The sequence below is a fragment of the Oncorhynchus keta genome, chromosome 20 (assembly GCF_023373465.1).
Source record: "Oncorhynchus keta strain PuntledgeMale-10-30-2019 chromosome 20, Oket_V2, whole genome shotgun sequence".
In the NCBI taxonomy this organism is placed as follows: domain Eukaryota; kingdom Metazoa; phylum Chordata; class Actinopteri; order Salmoniformes; family Salmonidae; genus Oncorhynchus; species Oncorhynchus keta.
The window spans coordinates 33902225-33920734 of record NC_068440.1 but is presented as its reverse complement, the minus strand read 5'-3'; the positions used below and the strand labels follow the sequence as shown (position 1 = coordinate 33920734).

The 18510-nt window shown below is 44.5% G+C and overlaps 1 protein-coding gene across 2 annotated transcripts in view; it reads left to right on the top strand.

Moving 5' to 3' along the window:
• Positions 1-18510, top strand: part of LOC118399009 (CUB and sushi domain-containing protein 3-like) — a 908305-nt gene that overhangs the window by 875013 nt on the left and 14782 nt on the right. For both annotated transcript variants that reach the window (XM_052472732.1, XM_052472731.1), the window contains exons 62-63: positions 2825-2898; positions 15636-15747. In XM_052472732.1, the coding sequence (XP_052328692.1) occupies positions 2825-2898; positions 15636-15747 (186 nt within the window). The remainder of the gene's footprint in view (positions 1-2824; positions 2899-15635; positions 15748-18510) is intronic.

Below are 18510 nucleotides of genomic sequence, written 5' to 3'. Positions count from 1 at the left end.
TGTTCAAACGTTTATAGATGACCAGCAGGGTCAAATAATAATAATCACAGTGGTTGTAGAGGGTGCAACAGGTCAGCACCTCAGGAGTAAATGTCAGTTGGCTTTTCATAGCCGATCATTCAGAGTTAGAGACAGCAGGTGCGGTAGAGAGAAAGAGTCGAAAACAGCAGTTCCGGGACAAGGTAGCATGTCTGGACTGGGGACAGCAAGGAGTCATCAGGCCAGGTAGTCCTGTGGCATGCTCCTAGGGCTCAGGTCCTCTGAGAGAAAGAGGGTGAGAGAGAATTAGAGGAAGCATACTTAAATAGACACAGGACACCGGATAGGACAGGATAAATACTCCAGATATAACAGACTGACCCTAGCCCCCCGACACATAAACTATTGCAGTATAATTACTGGAGGCTGAGACAGGAGGGGCCGGGAGACACTGTGGCCCTGTTCAACAATACCCCCAGACTGGGCCAGCCAGGCAGGATATAACCCCACCCACCTTGCCAAAACACAGCCCCCACACCAGTAGAGGGATATCTTCAACCATCAACTTACTACCCTGAGACAAGGCCGAGTATAGCCCACGAAAGATCTCCTCCACGGCACGAACATCTACAGTTAATCCATTTTAAATTCAGGCTGTAACACAACAAAATGTGGTATGAGTCAAATAATAGAGGTGTGATTAATTGACATGTCACAACACAGGAACATGTGAACACTGATTGACCTATAGGGGTGTCATGCTGAAATGCGGTAAATGTTGGGGCTGGCCTCCCGAGTGGCGCAGTGGTCACTGCATCGCAGTGCTAGCTGTGCCACTAGAGATCCTGGGTTCAAGTCCAAGTCCAGGCTTTGTTGCATGCCGGACGTGACCGGGAGACCCATGGGGCTGCGCACAATTGGCCCAGAGTTTGGCCGGCAGAAATGTCCTTGATCCATCGCGCACTAGCAGCTCCTGTGGCGGGCCTTGCGCAGTGCACGCTGACACGGTCGCCAGGTGCACGGTGTTTCCTCCTGCACATTGGCTTCCGGGTTAAGTGGCCATTGTGTCAAGAAGCAGTGCGGCTTGGATGGGTTGTGTTTCGGAGGACGCACGGCTCTCGACCTTCGCCTCTCCATATGGGAGTTGCAGCGATGAGACAAGACTGTAACTACCAATTGGATACCACGAAAACGGGGTACAAAAAATAAGAAAGAATTTGAGGAAGAAAAAAACAAAAACATATTTGGGCTAGTTTTAAGACTAGCTAATTAACTGATTTCAACATGGTCGGTGACATGGCATTGTCAAATTAGTTGTCATAAGATGTTCATAAGCTGTCATGACTCTTTATGTCATCTGTTATGGCACTGTTATGAACATGATATGTAGCCCTTATGACAGAGGGTTCAAAATAATGGTTAACTGTTACCCTATTGAAACTGCATTCTTATGACAGAGGGTTCAAAATAATGGTTAACTGTTACCCTATTGAAACTGCATTCTTATGACAGAGGGTTCAAAATAATGGTTAACTGTTACCCTATTGAAACTGCATTCTTATGACAGAGGGTTCAAAATAATGGTTAACTGTTACCCTATTGAAACTGCATTCTTATGACAGAGGGTTCAAAATAATGGTTAACTGTTACCCTATTGAAACTGCATTCTTATGACAGAGGGTTCAAAATAATGGTTAACTGTTACCCTATTGAAACTGCAGATAATCATGCCTAGAACTTATAAGACATTGACAAAGGAGTCTCATAATGTTACTACATCATACAATGAAACACATATTGTTTGAATACACATATATCCACACAGACATGATAGGATAAATACTGTGTTCAGAAATATGTAGGCTAGTGTTTATGAAAAGGTCATATATTCCAAGACGGACCTCTCAGGATGATGAGAATTGCTTGGGATCAGATTTGCCTATTCTGAGTGAATGGGGAGGTGCGGGGCATTATTAATATGTGTGTGACTGAGTCTGAGTGTGTGGGTCTGTAGAGGGGGGGATGTATATGTCATTGAACCAAAATGAGGTATGTGCAGACAGGCCTCGTTTGACACAGACACAAACTACGGTTTTCCCTCAATCATGTTTAGTTCACACAAACATTTCCCCAGACTGCATTTCTGTTTGATTATGTTGTCATCCAGTAGAGGAGGAAGCTGCGCCGGTGTAAATTATGGCACGTTGCTGTGTGGGTTAACTAGGCTGGCGGTGGTGGTAGTGTGTGCTGCTGTCATTTTCTGAGGCTGCATTGAATCCAGGTCTATGCGTCAAGCCGAGGATGTCCTCTACATCCTAATGATGCTGCTTCCCTCCACACAGCCACACAGCTGGGCCTGACGCTGCTGCAACGCTGACGTAACACTGCCCCCTGCTGGGTCTTCTGCCTAGCATATTAAAGACTATCTTGCTGTCTGGTTGTCATGTGACTACAGTGCCACTGCTGCGCTTATGTAAACTCACTCGGGAAGAATTGAATTTCTGAGCCACCTTCATAAGCACTCACGTATGCACACAAACACACACAACTCGGTTGTAGGCTGGGTATCACTGCAGTAAGCTATGTTGAATCATTATGGGAACTATAGCTGTTCATGTGACTGTGTCCCAAATGCCTCCCTTTTTAGTCCACTACTTTGGACCAGAGTTATATGGACACTGGTCGAACAGTGCACTATAAAGGGGATAGGGTTCCATTTGTGAGGCAGACTGTAAGTCTCAAGTGCCTACATAGGCTGGACCCCCAGCCAGTGATACTGTCTATAGGTATATAGTCTATAGGTCTCTAATGTTATACAAATGTTCCTTTCTCTTGTTCTCCTTAGAACCGACCCGTACTACCTGTGAGAACCCAGGGACACCTCGCTATGGTTCTCTGAACAGAACCTATGGCTTCAAGGTAAGGAGATAAAGTCCCACACTCAAAATCATTGGGTTGTGTCCAAAATAGCATCCTATTCCATATGTAGTGCACTACTTTTGACCAGGGCACTCACCCTATTCCATATGTAGTGCACTACTTTTGACCAGGGCCCTCACCCTATTCCATATGTAGTGCACTACTTTTGACCAGGGCCCTCACCCTATTCCATATGTAGTGCACTACTTTTGACCAGGGCCCTCACCCTATTCCATATGTAGTGCACTACTTTTGACCAGGGCCCTCACCCTATTCCATATGTAGTGTGCTACTTTTGACCAGGGCCCTCACCCTATTCCATATGTAGTGTGCTACTTTTGACCAGGGCCCTCACCCTATTCCATATGTAGTGCACTACTTTTGACTAGGGCCCTCACCCTATTCCATATGTAGTGCACTACTTTTGACCAGAGCCCAAAGGGACTATATTGGAATTTGGTTCCATTTGGGACTCTGCCATGACCATATGACACTCAGATTGCATGTTGAAGATACTCTGTTAATGTACTGTCTGTGAATGTGTTGTGTAGGAAGTCCTGAAGTCCTTAAGTGTTAGCGATACTTCAAGGCTCTTATTCACACACTAAGCTCATGTGGTAAAAAAAAAATATATATATACTTTTTTTGTCTCATACCTTCTGGACAAGGCCTTGTTACACTATGAAAATACATAATATCCAAAGAATTATAAATCGTGACTGAATGGCAAGACATTGGTTTAGAGACAATGCTCGAGCCTGACAAAGTTACTTTACGTACCTTTCTCATTGGGACATTTTCCTTGGCTAATGATATGCAAATGAGGCAATGAATATGTTCATTACTTGTATGCAAATTCCCTCTGGCATTTGACTTCTTTAAATTTCAGATCTCTGTATGTAGTAATGTCTGAGCCGAGACAATCATTACAGTGAGGCTGATGGTGTCAATGACGATGATATCATGTCAATCATGGTCCCAAAAAATTAAATTTGAGCCATTTAGCAGACACTCTTATCCAGAGTGACTTAAAGTTAGTTAGTTAATTAATCTTTAGACAGCTAGGGGGGACAACCACATATCATCACTAAGCTAAAGACCCTGGGATCCTGGACTTCCGAACAGGCCGCCCCGAGGTGGTGAGGATAGGCAACAACACATCCGCCACAATGACCCTCAACACGGGGGCCCCTCAGGGGGTGTGATGAGTCCCTTCCTGTACTCCCTGTTCATTCATTAAGTTTGCAGATGACAAGACGGTGGTAGGCCTTATCATATCACTGATGACGATGAGATGGCCTACAAGGAGGAGGCCAGAGACCTGGCGGTGTGGTGCCAGGACAACAACCTCTCCCTCAAGACAAAGGATCTTTGACTACAGGAAATGGAGGGCCGAGCACATCCTCGTCCACAGGGCAGGTCAAGCACTTCAAGTTCCTCGGTATCCACATCACTAAGGAATTATCATAGTCCACACACACCAACACAGTCGTGAAGAGGGTATGACCATGCCTCTTCCCCCTCAGGAGGCTGAAAGGATTTGGCATGGGCAGTCAGATCCTCAAAACGTTTTACAGCTAAGCTCCCTGCCATCCAGGACCTCTATACCAGGCGATGCCAGAGGGAGGCCCTAAAAATTGTCAAAGACTCTAGCCACACAAGTCGAAGACTGTTCTCTCTGCTACCGCACAGCAAGTGATTCTGATGCACAAAGTCTTTGAACACTCTTTGAAGAGGTAGGGTTTCAGATGTTTTTGGAAGATGGGCATGGTCTCTTCTCTCCTAGCTTCAGGAGTGTGCGGAGGAGCAGGGTGATATGGGGAAAGTTGAACACCAGGCAAGCTGCAGAATTCTGGATAAGTTGCAGGGGTTTGATGGCACACGTGGAGAGCCCAGCCAACAGCGAGTTGCAGTACTCCAGACAGAAGATGATAAGTGCCTGGATTAGGACCTACACCGCTTCCTGTGTGAAGTATGGTCATACTCTATGGATGTTTTAGAGCATGGACCTGCAGTCACTGCTTTGATGTTTGCAGAGAATGACAGGGGTGTTGTCCAGGTTCACGCCAAGGTACTTTGCACTCTGGGATGGAGAGTCTTGGAGCAGGAAAGTCTTCCCCGGTAGGAAGAGCAGCTACATCTTGTCAAGTTTGAGCTTGAAGTGGTGGGCCGACATCTAAGCAGAGATGCGTGTTGCCATTTGGGTGTCACAAGGGGAAGGAGAAAAGCAGTTGTGTCATCCACATAGCAATGTTAGGAGACACCATGTGAGGATATAATGGAGCCGAGTGACTTGGTGTATAGAGAGAAGAGGAGAGGGCCTAGAACTAAGCCCTGGAGTACACCAGTGGTGAGAGTATCTGGTACAGACACAGATCCTCTCCATGTCACCTGGTAGGAGCAGCATACCATTTAGGATGCTATCCAAGAGTGTTCAGAGCCTGAGACTCCCAGTCCTGAGGGGGTAGACAGGAGGATCTGATGGTTCACGTGGCGAAGGCAACAGATAGATCTATGAGGATGAGAACATTTTTGCTCAGCTGCCCGCAGCCCTGTTCTGTAAACTCTCAATGAGTCCCTCAGCCACGGAGCAGGAGAGGAGGGCCGAGCCGTCCAGGAAGAAAGGAGACAGTGATAGTCAAAGGTAGCCACTAGGCTACCCGGGGCGGAGAGAGAGAGAGAGTGACGATTGCGTCAGACATAAAAGGAAACAAAGTAGTGATCAGAGACCTGGAGGTGGGTTGCAGTGAGATTAGTAGGTGAGCAACCTCTCGTAAAGGTGAGGCCAAGCGTATGGCCTGCCGTGTGAGTGGGAGGGGACTGGGAAAAGGTGAGGTTAAGCGTATGGCCTGCCTTGTGAGTGGGAGGGGACTGGGAAAAGGTGAGGTTAAGCGTATGGCCTGCCGTGTGAATGGGAAAGGACTGGGAAAAGGTGAGGTTAAAAGTATGGCCTGCCTTGTGAGTGGGAAAGAACTGGGAAAAGGTGAGGCCAAGCGTATGGCCTGCCTTGTGAATGGGAAAGAACTGGGAAAAGGTGAGGCCAAAAGAAGCAAGGAGGGGAAGGAAAGATTTGGAAATAAATTAATTGAAGGCAGATGTCAGGAGGTTGAAGTCGCCAAGTACAAAGAGCGGTGAGCCATCGCCAGGAAATGAGCTTATCAAGGTATCAAGTTCATTGAAGAACTCTCCAAGGGCACCTTGTGGGCGATATGACGATAATGTTAAACTTGAGTGGACAAGTGACAGTGACAGCATGGAATTAAAATGAGGAGATGGACAGGTGAGAGGGAGAAAATAGAAAATCTCCACTTAAGAGAAATTAGTAGCCCTGTGCCACCACCGCGATGACCAGATGCTCTCAGACTATGAAAGAAAACGTAGTCAGATGGAGAGAGTAGCTGGAGTAGCAGTGTTCTCTGGGGTTGTCCATGTCTCCATCAAGGCCAAAATGTCAAGGGACTGAAGGGTAGCATAGGCTGAGATAAACTCAGCATTCTTGACCACAGATTGGCAGTTTCAAACGCTACTTGGGGCCTCATTTATAAATAATAAGGCACAAATCTAAAAATGATATTGCCACAAGTGCCAAATACAACAGGTATTACAGGGAAATGCTTACTTACAAGCCCTTAACCTCTCTAGGATAGGGGACGCTAGCGTCTCACTTGGCCAAAAGCCAGGGAAAATGCAGCGCGCCAAATTCAAATAAAATTATATAAAAATCAAACTTTCGTTAAATCACACATGTAAGATACTCAATTAAAGCTACACTCATTGTGAATCCAGCCAACATGTCAGATTTTTAAAAGGCTTTTCGGGGAAAGCATAAGAAGCTATTATCTGATGATAGCACAACAGTAAACATGAGAGTAGCGTATTTCAACCCTACAGGCGCTACACAAAACGCAGAAATAAAATATAAATCATGCTTTAATTTGACAAGCTTCTTTTGTTGGCACTCCAATATGTCCCATAAACATCACAATTGGTCCTTTTGTTCGATTAATTCCGTCCATATATATCCAAAATGTCAATTTCTTTGGCGCGTTTGATCCAGAAAAAAACAGCTTCCAATTTGCTTAACGTCACTACAAAATATCTCAAAATTTACCTGTAAACTTTGCCAAAACATTTCAAACTACTTTTGTAATACAACTTTAGGTATTTTTAAACGTCAATAATCGATCAAATTGAAGACGGGTCTATCTGTGTTCAATACAGGAAGACAACAAACCAACGCTACTTTTCAAGTCTTGAGCAACTCTCAACAGTGTTACCCAGTTCCTAGATAACCTCAACCAAATTCCAAAGACTGGTGACATCCAGTGGAAGCAGTAGGAACTGCAAACAAGTGCCTAAGAAATATCGTTTCCCCATGAGAACTCACTGAACAGACAGAGATCTAAAAAAAAAATCTGAATGGTTAGTCCTCAGGGTTTTGCCTGCTACATCAGTTCTGTTATACTCACAGACAAGATTCAAACAGTTTTAGAAACTTCAGTGATTTCTATCCAAATCTACTAGTAATATGCATATCTTATATTCTTGGCATGAGTAGCAGGAAGTTGAAATTGGGCACGCCATTTATCCAAAAGTGAAAATGCTGCCCCCTATACCTTAAGTTAACCAACAATGCAGTTAAGAATTTTTTTGTTAATTAAGTTAAAAAAAAATAGATAAGTAAGAAAAATAACAGAAACGTAAGTTACAAATAACGCAAAAAAACACACAATAGCACAATTGGTTAGGGTACTGTAAAATGGCAGCCATCTCCTCCGGCGCCATTATCTATCTTTGCGTAAACCATGCGTGGGATCATTTCCAGGCAAAGTGTGAGATTTATCAATATGAACGTTTGCTTGAGAGTGTGTGTAAATGTATGCACAGCCATGACCATGCTTTCGCACAAGTGGTGGAATAAGGGAACTGCTTGACAAGCATAGCATTGGGAAAATATATGTTGAAGGGAGGGGGTACTGTCACGTCTACTGGCGCTCCACGTCGCCAGTTTACTCATTATTCCGCACACCTGCCAACATCGTTACGCGCACCTGCGCCTCATGAGACTCACCTGGACTCCATCACCTTCCTGATTGCCTCCCCTATATCTGTCAGTCCCTTTGGTTCTTTCCACAGGCGTTATTGATTCTGTTTCTGTGTTTCATGTCTGTGCGCTACTCGTGTTTCTTGTTTTGTTCCATGTTCAGCTATTTGTTACATTTACTCCCTGTACTTGCTTCCCGAGTCTTTGCGTATATGTTACAGGCTGGGCCAGTCAAAGACATTCAGAGACTTGTCCCGAAGATACTCCTGCGTTGTCTTGGCTGTGTGCTTAGGGTCGTTGTCCTGTTGGAAGGTGAATGTTCGGTTCGGCCCAGTCTGAGGTCCTGAGTGCTCTGGAGCAGGTTTTCATTAAGGATCTCTGTACTTTGCTCCATTCATCTTTCCCTCGATCCTGACTAGTCTTCCAGTCCCTCCCGCTGAAAAACATCCCCACAGCATGATGCTGCCACCACCATGGTTCATCGTAAGGCTGGTATTGGCCAGGTGATGAGCGGTGCCTGGTTTCCTCCAGACGTGACGCTTGGCATACAGACCAAATAATATTTTTCTCGTGGTCTGAGAGTCCTTTCAGTGCCATTTGGAAACTCCAAGTGGGCTGTCATGTTCCTTTTACTGAGGAGTGGCTTCCGTCTGGCAACTGTACCTTAAAGGCTCCCGAGTGGTGCAGTGGTCTAAGACACTGGAACTCAGTGCTTGAGGCATCATTACAGACACCCTGGTTCAAATCCAGTCCCATAGGGCGGTGCACAATTGGCCCAGCGTCATCTGGGTTTGGCTTGTGTGAGCGGTCATTGTAAATAAGAATTTGTTCTTAACCTGTCTAGGGTATGTCCCATCTGGCCAACATCCAGTGAGGTTGCAGAGCACCAAATTCAATTACAGAAATGCTCATTATAAAAATTATAAAAACAAAACATATTTTCCATAGGTTTAAAGATTAACTTCTTGTTAAACCAACCACAGTGTCATATTTATAAAATGCTTTGCGGTGAAAGCATACCTTGCCCAGAACATAGCCCAGTTGACAAATTATTACAAACAGTAACCAGCCAAGCAGAAGCGTTGCAAAACTCAGAAATAGAGATAAAATTAATCCCTTACCGTTGATGATCTTCATATGGTGGCAATCAGAAGACATTAATTTACTCAATAAATGTTCCTTTTGTTCGATGAAGTCTCTTTATATCAAAAAATCTCAGTTTTGCGCGTTTTCTCCAGTAATCCACAGGCTCAAACTCAGTCAAAACAATCAGACAAAAACTCCAAATTGTATCCGTAAAGTTCATAGAAACATGTCAAACAATGTTTATATTCAATCCTCAGGTTGTTTTTTAGCCTAAATTATCTATAATATTTCAACCGGACAATAACGTCGCCAATATAAAAGGTAAACAAGAAATGCACATGTGCCTGAAAAAAACTCTGCGTCCAGTTAGGGTCCACTCGTTCAGACTGGTCTTACTCCCTCATTTATAAGAATACAAGCCTGAAACGATTTCTAAAGACTGTTGACATCTAGTGGAAGGCATAGGAAATGCAAATGGAGTCCTAAGTCAATGGATACTGTAATGGCATTGAATAGAAAACTACTAAACCACACATAAAAATACTTCCTGGATGGATTTTTCTCAGGTTTTCACCTGCTAAATCAGTTCTATTATACTCACAGACACTATTTTAACAGTTTTGGAAACTTTAGAGTGTTTTCTATACAAATATACCAGTTATATGCATATCTTATCTTCTGGGTCCGAGTAGCAGGCCGTTTAATTTGGGCATGCTTTTCATCCAAAATTCCAAATGCTGCCCCCTACCCGAGAGAGGTTAACTGACTTGCCTAGTTAAATAAAGGTTCAATTTAAAATAAACATTAAAACATGTAAAGGCCTGATTGGTGGAGTGCTGCAGAGATGGTTGTCCTTCTGGAAGGTTCTCCCATTTCCAAAGAGGAACTCTGGACCTCTGTCAGAGTGACCATTGAGGTTTTTGGTCACCTCCCCTCCCCCGATTGCTCAGTTTGGCCGGGCGGCCAGCTCTAGGAAGAGTCTTGGTGGATCCAAACTTGTTTCATTTTAGAATGATGGAGGCCACTGTGTTTTGGGGTATCTTCAATGCTGCAGAAATGTTTTAGTACCCTTCCCCAGATCTGTGCCTCGACTCAATCCTGTCTCGGAGCTCTGTGGAAAAAGTGAAGGCGTCAGAATAAAAAATAAAAAAAAACTTTATTTGACTAGTCAAGAACAAATTCTTATTTACTATGACGGCCTACTGGGGAACAGTTGGTTAACTGCCTAGTTCAGAATGACAGATTTTTACCTCGTCAGCTCAGGGATTCAATCCAGCAACCTTTTGGTTACTGGCCCAACACTCTAACCACTAGGCTACCTGCCACCAGTATGAGTGCACTATATCTTGACATGCTATCAATATCATATAATTTGACCACATCAGTGCATTTGTTACGATAATAATTCATATCAAGTACAGTAGTTTGTTAAATAAAAGGCATATCTGAAAGTGAAACCATTGTTGACATACTATAAAAGACTGAGGTAATGGAAATCGAAAAAGGGATGTCTGATCTTGCTCTGTTGAAAGATTTGGCCCATGCTGCATTTCGCAGAGAGAACAGATTGGCTCATCAGATATCGTTTCCCAAAACCAATTTCATAGGATTTTTGCAAAGATTTGAGACCTACTTTAAAAAGGAAACACATGCCATTCCGGTGCACAACCATGTGCTATCCGTCTTGGGGTTTTTGGCAACGGGCACTTTTCAACAGGAGCTTGCCGATCGGAATCTCACAGCCCTCCATGAGCCAAAACAAACAGTAACATACAATTTCAATACAAGATTGCACAACAGATTGAAGTCAAGAGGGGTTTCTTTGACATGATGCCATCAATGAATTCCCAAATGCGAATAGAGAAAAAGGCGGCACCCACATTGACATAAAAGAACCAGCACAAAAGGATTTAAACTATGTGAACAGACAAGTATTCCCCTCTTAATGTACAGGTGACAGGTTAAGTGATGGTCAAAAGATGCTACTGAATGTGAGTTCCACCTGGACACCACAACTCCTTCATTCTGCAGAACAATAGTTGGCCTATATGCCTACAGGAGGGAGCTGTTGAGGACGGATGGCTTATTGGTCTGTGTTGTCTAATCATTTGAAGTAACTTGAATTGTCCTAATAGTCCTCTCTTTGTAGCTCTGTTTCTCTTTTTACTGGTCACAACTGAGCGAACCAAATTAAACAATATGGTTGTACTCAACCTCTGACACGAGCACCTCTATTTCAGTCTCAGAAACATGTTTTTTTAATTAGTTGTGCCATTGTATGTCATGGTTATGGCATTGTATATTCCCTATGGGTTGAAGGGATGAATTGACCATATAAGGTTAATTAGGGGCGTTTCGAAATGCAAATCGCCAAGGTTCTGCATGAGCACTGAGGCTGAGAACAATTGGTATTCATCAATGTTTATCTCCTACCGGTGTGTGTAACTCTCATAGGAGTGTTTGATAAAACACACTTTTTCTATGCATACAGACATTATAAATTCTGTTTGTATGTAGTATTTTAGAATAGTTTCTACTCAATATTGATAAATGAAGCCCCAGGAATTCCAAATGTTGTGCGTGCAGGGTACACTAAATTAAAAGAGTTGCAGCCAAGGATTGGGGAGTGTCTGTAAAGCCTCAAGGGAGAGGAGCGAACAGGTATAGAAAAACCACACATGGCTGCCAATGCTGCAAAAGAGAAAAAATGAGATCATCAGAAAATAACTAGGTAAGATACTCAAGTGAGACAGTGGTGTGAAGCTCTCCTTCCTTTCTCGAACGACTCCTCAGAACGACTCCTCCCCAGAACCATCTTTGTTTTGGCGGTGGCCTTAGTTTTGCCTACGAGACCGCCGTTGACAGCTGAGAAAACAAGGGAGACTGAAGTACTAACACCAATTGACCATTGCCTTGCAGAGGTGAAGAGCACACCTCCTTGTACTAATTGCTGATTGCCTCGGAGAGGAGAAACCACCCTCCCCTCCAATACAGCCACTGATTACCAAGATAACAACAGTTGCAAATTGCCCTGCCCCTTAATCCTGGTTGATGTGTCAACAATCATCTGCAAGTTAATGGCAGTCAGCAGTTCACATACCAAGAAGGCTACTGGGAAGACAGGCAGCACTTAAAGTAGATGACCCTAGCTAGCAAAAAGATAGATAAAGACTAGCTATAGAATGATGATAATGATTATGATGATGAGCATGGTGATGGTGGATATTTCTGATGAAGAAGACATTTTCATTTAAGAACAAAAAAAAAGCTCTGAAACACCTTACCATGGTGTACGTTACTGTTCACAAATGTCACGAACAAGCTAGAAAACAGTGTTGATGCTGAGAATAGAGTCTAACCCTGTTTGTGTTTACAAGGGTTCATATTTTTGTGGGTATTATTTCATTGTGTGTGCATATGCATGCTTCCATCCGTGTGTGTGTGTGTGTGTGTGTGTGTGTGTGTGTGTGTGTGTGTGTGTGTGTGTGTGTGTGTGTGTGTGTGTGTGTGTGTGTGTGTGTGTGTGTGTTTCTGACCGTTCTGGAGTCCTATGGTGTCTACACAGCGGGATCTGTAAACACAAGCAGTCCTTCCTCCGTTCCATGTCCCTAATGAGCCTTAAAACGCTACAACTTTCCCCCACCAAATCTGTGTTTACATTGTTAGGACTGATAAATGGCAAAACTGTACGGCAAATTGCCGTGATTTGTCTGGGAGAAGAGAAACACATTTGCTGCATGGCTTGCCTCTAATTGTGAATAAAACAGAAAGGCAGCAAATATCAAATGACATAAAAGTGAAGAGCAGCATGTAGTCAAAGACAACAGTGTTTTCCTTCTCTCCTGGGGTTCTGTTCCATCATAAACTATTAGATAGAAGACATCTTATCTAGCGCACATTGTACTAAATCATCAATCCATTATAGTAACCACTAGTACATTATGCAGTGTTCAGAGCTACGCTGCTGGACCACTACTAGATAAAGGAGATGGTTACACACAGAACACAAAGAACACACGGAACACATGGAACACACGGAACACATGGAACACACGGAACACATGGAACACACGGAACACATGGAGGGGAGAGTTATTTCTCATTGCTATTTCGGTTGCTCCTCCTTATTAAGTCAAGACATGGAAAAGAGCTCCCGCGTCTTGTAACATGAATGAACTTTAGGAATATTTTTGCCAGGAGAAAAGGAGTGAGAGGGAGGAAGGGGGTAGAGAAGGGCTTGAGGGCTCTTGCCGGGAATGAACTTTATTCATATTTTTGTCAGGGGATAAATATAATATGGAGTGAGAGGGAGGAGGAGGGCGAGGAAGGGCTCTTGCCCAGATGCGCTGGCATTAAGAATTCAAGCCTTATTGTAACATTTGGGGTCAAGTCATGCCCAGGCTCCAGAGAGAACAGTGAAATATCAGGCTTTCACACCCATAAATCATTTGTCTCGCCCTCGGGAGGGAGGGAGGGGGAGGGAGGGAGGGAGGGAGGGAGGGAGGGAGGGAGAGAGAGAGAGAGAGAGAGAGAGAGAGAGAGAGAGAGAGAGAGATAAGGCCAGAGAGAGAGAGAAATGAGAGAGAAATGAGAAAGAGAGAGAGAGAGAGAGAGAGAGAGAGAGAGAGAGAGAGAGAGAGAGAGAGAGAGAGAGAGAGAGAGAGAGAGAGAGAGAGAGAGAGAGAGAGAGAGAGAGACTCTAGGGAGAGAGGAAATTAGAAAGAGAGAAAGAGAGAGGGAGGAGAGAGGGACAGGGAGAAGCTAAAGAGAACACTCCTATTCCTAGCTAGACTGCTGGCTGCAGCCTAATGATACTGAAGCAAAGAGAAGGAGATATTGTATCCCAGAGATAAGGCCATGAGTCTTATTACTCGTCAGACTGTGTTTCAGCACCGGGGACGACGTGTTAATCAATTAATGTGTGAAGCCACTGTGTCATTCCATGACACGTTTTCATATTTCACTCCCCAGGCTCTGTCACACACACACACACACGGTCTCACACACATCTACACACACACACGCATGCAAGCAGAGGAAGGCTGAGAGAGCTGAAAAGAGCTGACAAGGGCTAATCTGATATGTCGCTCTTTGAAAGGGCATCAGTGATCAGTCTGAACCAAGGAACGTCTTGGTTTGATGTAGGCTGCTTAAACAAAACCTTTCATAGGGATTCAAGAGTTGACTCGTGTGTGTGTGTGTGTACATCACAGCCTTTGTTTGATAGCAACATCAAAGTTGATATCAAACTGACCTTTCAATTGAACCACTCCTATTCCTAGCTAGCCTGACTCCTCACGCTGAACTCTCCCACTGCTCTATTCCTAGCTAGCCTGACTCCTCACGCTGAACTCTCCCACTGCTCTATTCCTAGCTTGCCTGACTCCTCACGCTGAACACTCCCACTGCTCTATTCCTAGCTAGCCTGACTCCTCACGCTGAACACTCCCACTGCTCTATTCCTAGCTAGCCTGACTCCTCACGCTGAACTTTCCCACTGCTCTATTCCTAGCTAGCCTGACTCCTCACGCTGAACACTCCCACTGCTCTATTCCTAGCTAGCCTGACTCCTCACGCTGAACACTCCCACTGCTCTATTCCTAGCTAGCCTGACTCCTCACGCTGAACACTCCCACTGCTCTATTCCTAGCTGAGCCTGACTCCTCACGCTGAACTCTCCCACTGCTCTATTCCTAGCTAGCCTGACTCCACGCTGAACACTCACTGCTGAACACTCCCACTGCTCTATTCCTAGCTAGCCTGACTCCTCACGCTGAACACTCCCACTGCTCTATTCCTAGCTAGCCTGACTCCTCACGCTGAACTCTCCCACTGCTCTATTCCTAGCTAGCCTGACTCCTCACGCTGAACACTCCCACTGCTCTATTCCTAGCTAGCCTGACTCCTCACGCTGAACACTCCCACTGCTCTATTCCTAGCTAGCCTGACTCCTCACGCTGAACACTCCCACTGCTCTATTCCTAGCTAGCCTGACTCCTCACGCTGAACACTCCCACTGCTCTATTCCTAGCTAGCCTGACTCCTCACGCTGAACACTCCCACTGCTCTATTCCTAGCTAGCCTGACTCCTCACGCTGAACACTCCCACTGCTCTATTCCTAGCTAGCCTGACTCCTCACGCTGAACACTCCCACTGCTCTATTCCTAGCTAGCCTGACTCCTCACGCTGAACACTCCCACTGCTCTATTCCTAGCTAGCCTGACTCCTCACGCTGAACACTCCCACTGCTCTATTCCTAGCTAGCCTGACTCCTCACGCTGAACACTCCCACTGCTCTATTCCTAGCTAGCCAGACTCCTCACGCTGAACTCTCCCACTGCTCTATTCCTAGCTAGCCTGACTCCTCACGCTGAACACTCCCACTGCTCTATTCCTAGCTAGCCTGACTCCTCACGTTTGAAGCCCAATTATTTTTTATAGGCCTCTGAGACTAGTGTGAATATAAGAATATATGATACTCTTTATGCCATTGTTACTATAACTACATAGATCCTAACTATGGTGTGTGTGTGTGTGCTGTGTTTCTCTACTCCTGCGCCTATTGATAATGCAGGTGCACTCAGTTGTCTCTCTACTCTAACACAGGTGGGCAGCATGGTGGCGTTCCAGTGCCAGCTGGGTCATCTGCTCCAGGGCTCCACCACCCGGCTCTGCCAGGCTGACCTTACCTGGAGCGGCTCCCAGCCAGAGTGTATCCGTGAGTCACATCACACCCCCTACTGCAGTGGTTCTGATGATGTCACGGGTATCAGAGGGTATAGCTACAGCCAATATTGTGACTGGGTCATAGAGGGACAGTAATGGGAGGGGGTGGTTCTCAAACCTCTCCTGGGGACCCTCAGACATTTTCACAATGTTGTTGTAGCCCTGAACTAACTCATCTGATTCACCTAGTCAAGGGCTTGATGATTAGTTGACAAGTTGAATCAGGAGTGCTAGCTGTGGAATCAATCAAATACATGGAATGGTCCCCAGAAGAGGTTTGAGAACCACCCCCAACTGTCCCTCTGTGGTGCCCAGTCACAACAACTGCTGTAGCTATACCCTCTGATGCCCACGATGACATCATCATAGGAAAAGCCCCCATGATATAATTGCATTTATATGGTCAGCTCATATTTCTATGATAAACCCATTCTAGGATTTCAGTTCTATGGTAAACCCATTCTAAGATTGTAGTTTTATGGTCCCGCCATTCTAGGATTCAATTTCTATGATAAACCCATTCTAGGATTTTAGTTCTATGGTCAACCCATTCTAGGATTATGTTTCTATGGTCAAACCCATCCTAGGATTATGTTTCTATGGTCAAACCCATTATAGGATTCTGTCTCTATGGTCAACCCATTCTAAGATTATATCTCTATGGTCAACCCATTCTTAGATTCTATTTCTATAATCAACCCAATCTAAGATAATTTTTCTATGGTCAACCAGTTCTTGGATTCTATTTCTATGGTCAACCTATTCTAGGATTCTGTTTCTATAGTCAGTCCATCCCCGACTCTTGCTAGGGACCTCCATGATATCCGTCACTTCTGGCTATTCTCACTGACATCACTCTGACCGTGACATGTCACCCTGACCATATCACCGTGTTCATCTGTAAAATAAACACATCTTAGGACCCACTGACAATTTTTTACACATTAGCCACAAAGAGTAAGAAGAGGGAGAGAGGGAGATGTGATGTGGTCCTAACTACACTAGTTTGTCATGGTTGTGCCGTACTGATGCTCAGAAAGTGTGGCTTGTACTGTACATCTTTGAGAATTATACCGTACATCTGTTATGTCAGGCACAGGAGTCATGCAGGTGTTTTTCAAAAAGTTTTACTTGCATAATAGCAGTTGGCTGTTTCCTAGGTAACAAGGATCTTAGAAGGATCATGGCACAACTATCTCCGTTAGCGCCTGCTACCGAACCAAAGGGCTTCATTAGTTTTTCAATGATAAAGTAGAGCACTCTGCCAAGCTTCAAGGTCATATTTAATAACTGCTACTTTGAAAATTAATTCACATTATTGGAAACAGCAAGGATCATTTTCTACTCTCACCGTCACAGCAGGTGAGCTGATATATCAGAGGGGAAGGATGTTTCTCATGAAGAGATAATCTTTATGGAGGTAGATTCAGAGACCCAGCCTAGCGGGAGAGACCCTAACCTTCACATCGGCTCCCTCCCAAATGTCCCACATCCCCTGTATCGGGCACTACTTTTGATCAGGGACCATAGGAGAATGTAGTTCACAATATAGGGTGCCGTTTGGAGGCAACCATCCACACGAATCGTCAGTCAGCCCCCCTCAGGGTAGTCTTATCCACTCAGCTACCTCCATGGGGATAGGGTGAGGCAGGGTAAAGTGGGGTGAGATGGGGGGGGGTACAGAGGGGATGGTGGTCTCTTTTTCTCTTTCTCTCTCACACTCTCTCTCTCACTCACACTCTCTCTCTCTGTGTCTCTCTGTGTCACCTATCCCAGGAGTGTTAATGTCCCCATCCAGGCAGGGAGGAGAGAAAGGCGAACCCTGGTCTTATCTCCCCATACAGCCTGTCTCCATCCCTCTCCACTCACACATACTCACACATACACGTCACTCCCACGTCACACCATGGCAAAGCACCCACCCACCCCTCCATCTAGCAGTATAACAATATAGCACAGTAGTAGTATAAGGATATAGCACGTAGTAGTATGAGGAAATGGTGTTAAAATATGATTTATATACACTAATTAAGTATAGGCTTACCGCAATATTAATGTATTGTATGAGAAAATGATTGGAATACAGATATAATTTCCAGTCAAATGGAAAAGAAATGCCAGTGGTGGCAGTGGATGCACGCTCTCTGTCTGCCCAGCCAAGGAAAGATAGAATCAAAGAGCCCAGCTAGCATATTTGGTTCCTTGGAAGTTGTGAGAACGTATGTATTTGGTTTCCGATTAGGTTCTAGAAACGAAGCCATAAGTTTCCTGACTGGTAAAATGTTTTTTTTTTTATGTCCTGAGAACGAATGTGAAAACGTACATTTTTAGGTTGCAGGGAGTTTCTGAGAATGTTGTATTATTACTTTGGCGTCAGTGAGATTCAAACCTATGATCTTCTGTTCTCTGTCCATGGAATTAGTCCTCTGTGCCACCAGGATGGAGCTAGCATGCCATGTTTTTATATGTTAGTCTATTCAAACAGATCCCATTTCAAACAATGGGGAAACAAGCACTCATTAAGATCAGGTGTTGCCAATTAGTGGACTTGGCCAACACACTTAACAAGATAGAAGATATAGTTTTGTTGATGCTGAGAACTGAACGATGTGAGAACATGAATTAAGTAGAACCACAAAGAAACCTGTAGGAAACGTAAGGCTGAAGTTCTGAAATTCCCACAGAAGAACGCTGTATCTTAACGTTCTCTGAACTATTTGAGAACATTCCCAATGTCAAACCAGTTCGAGAACAT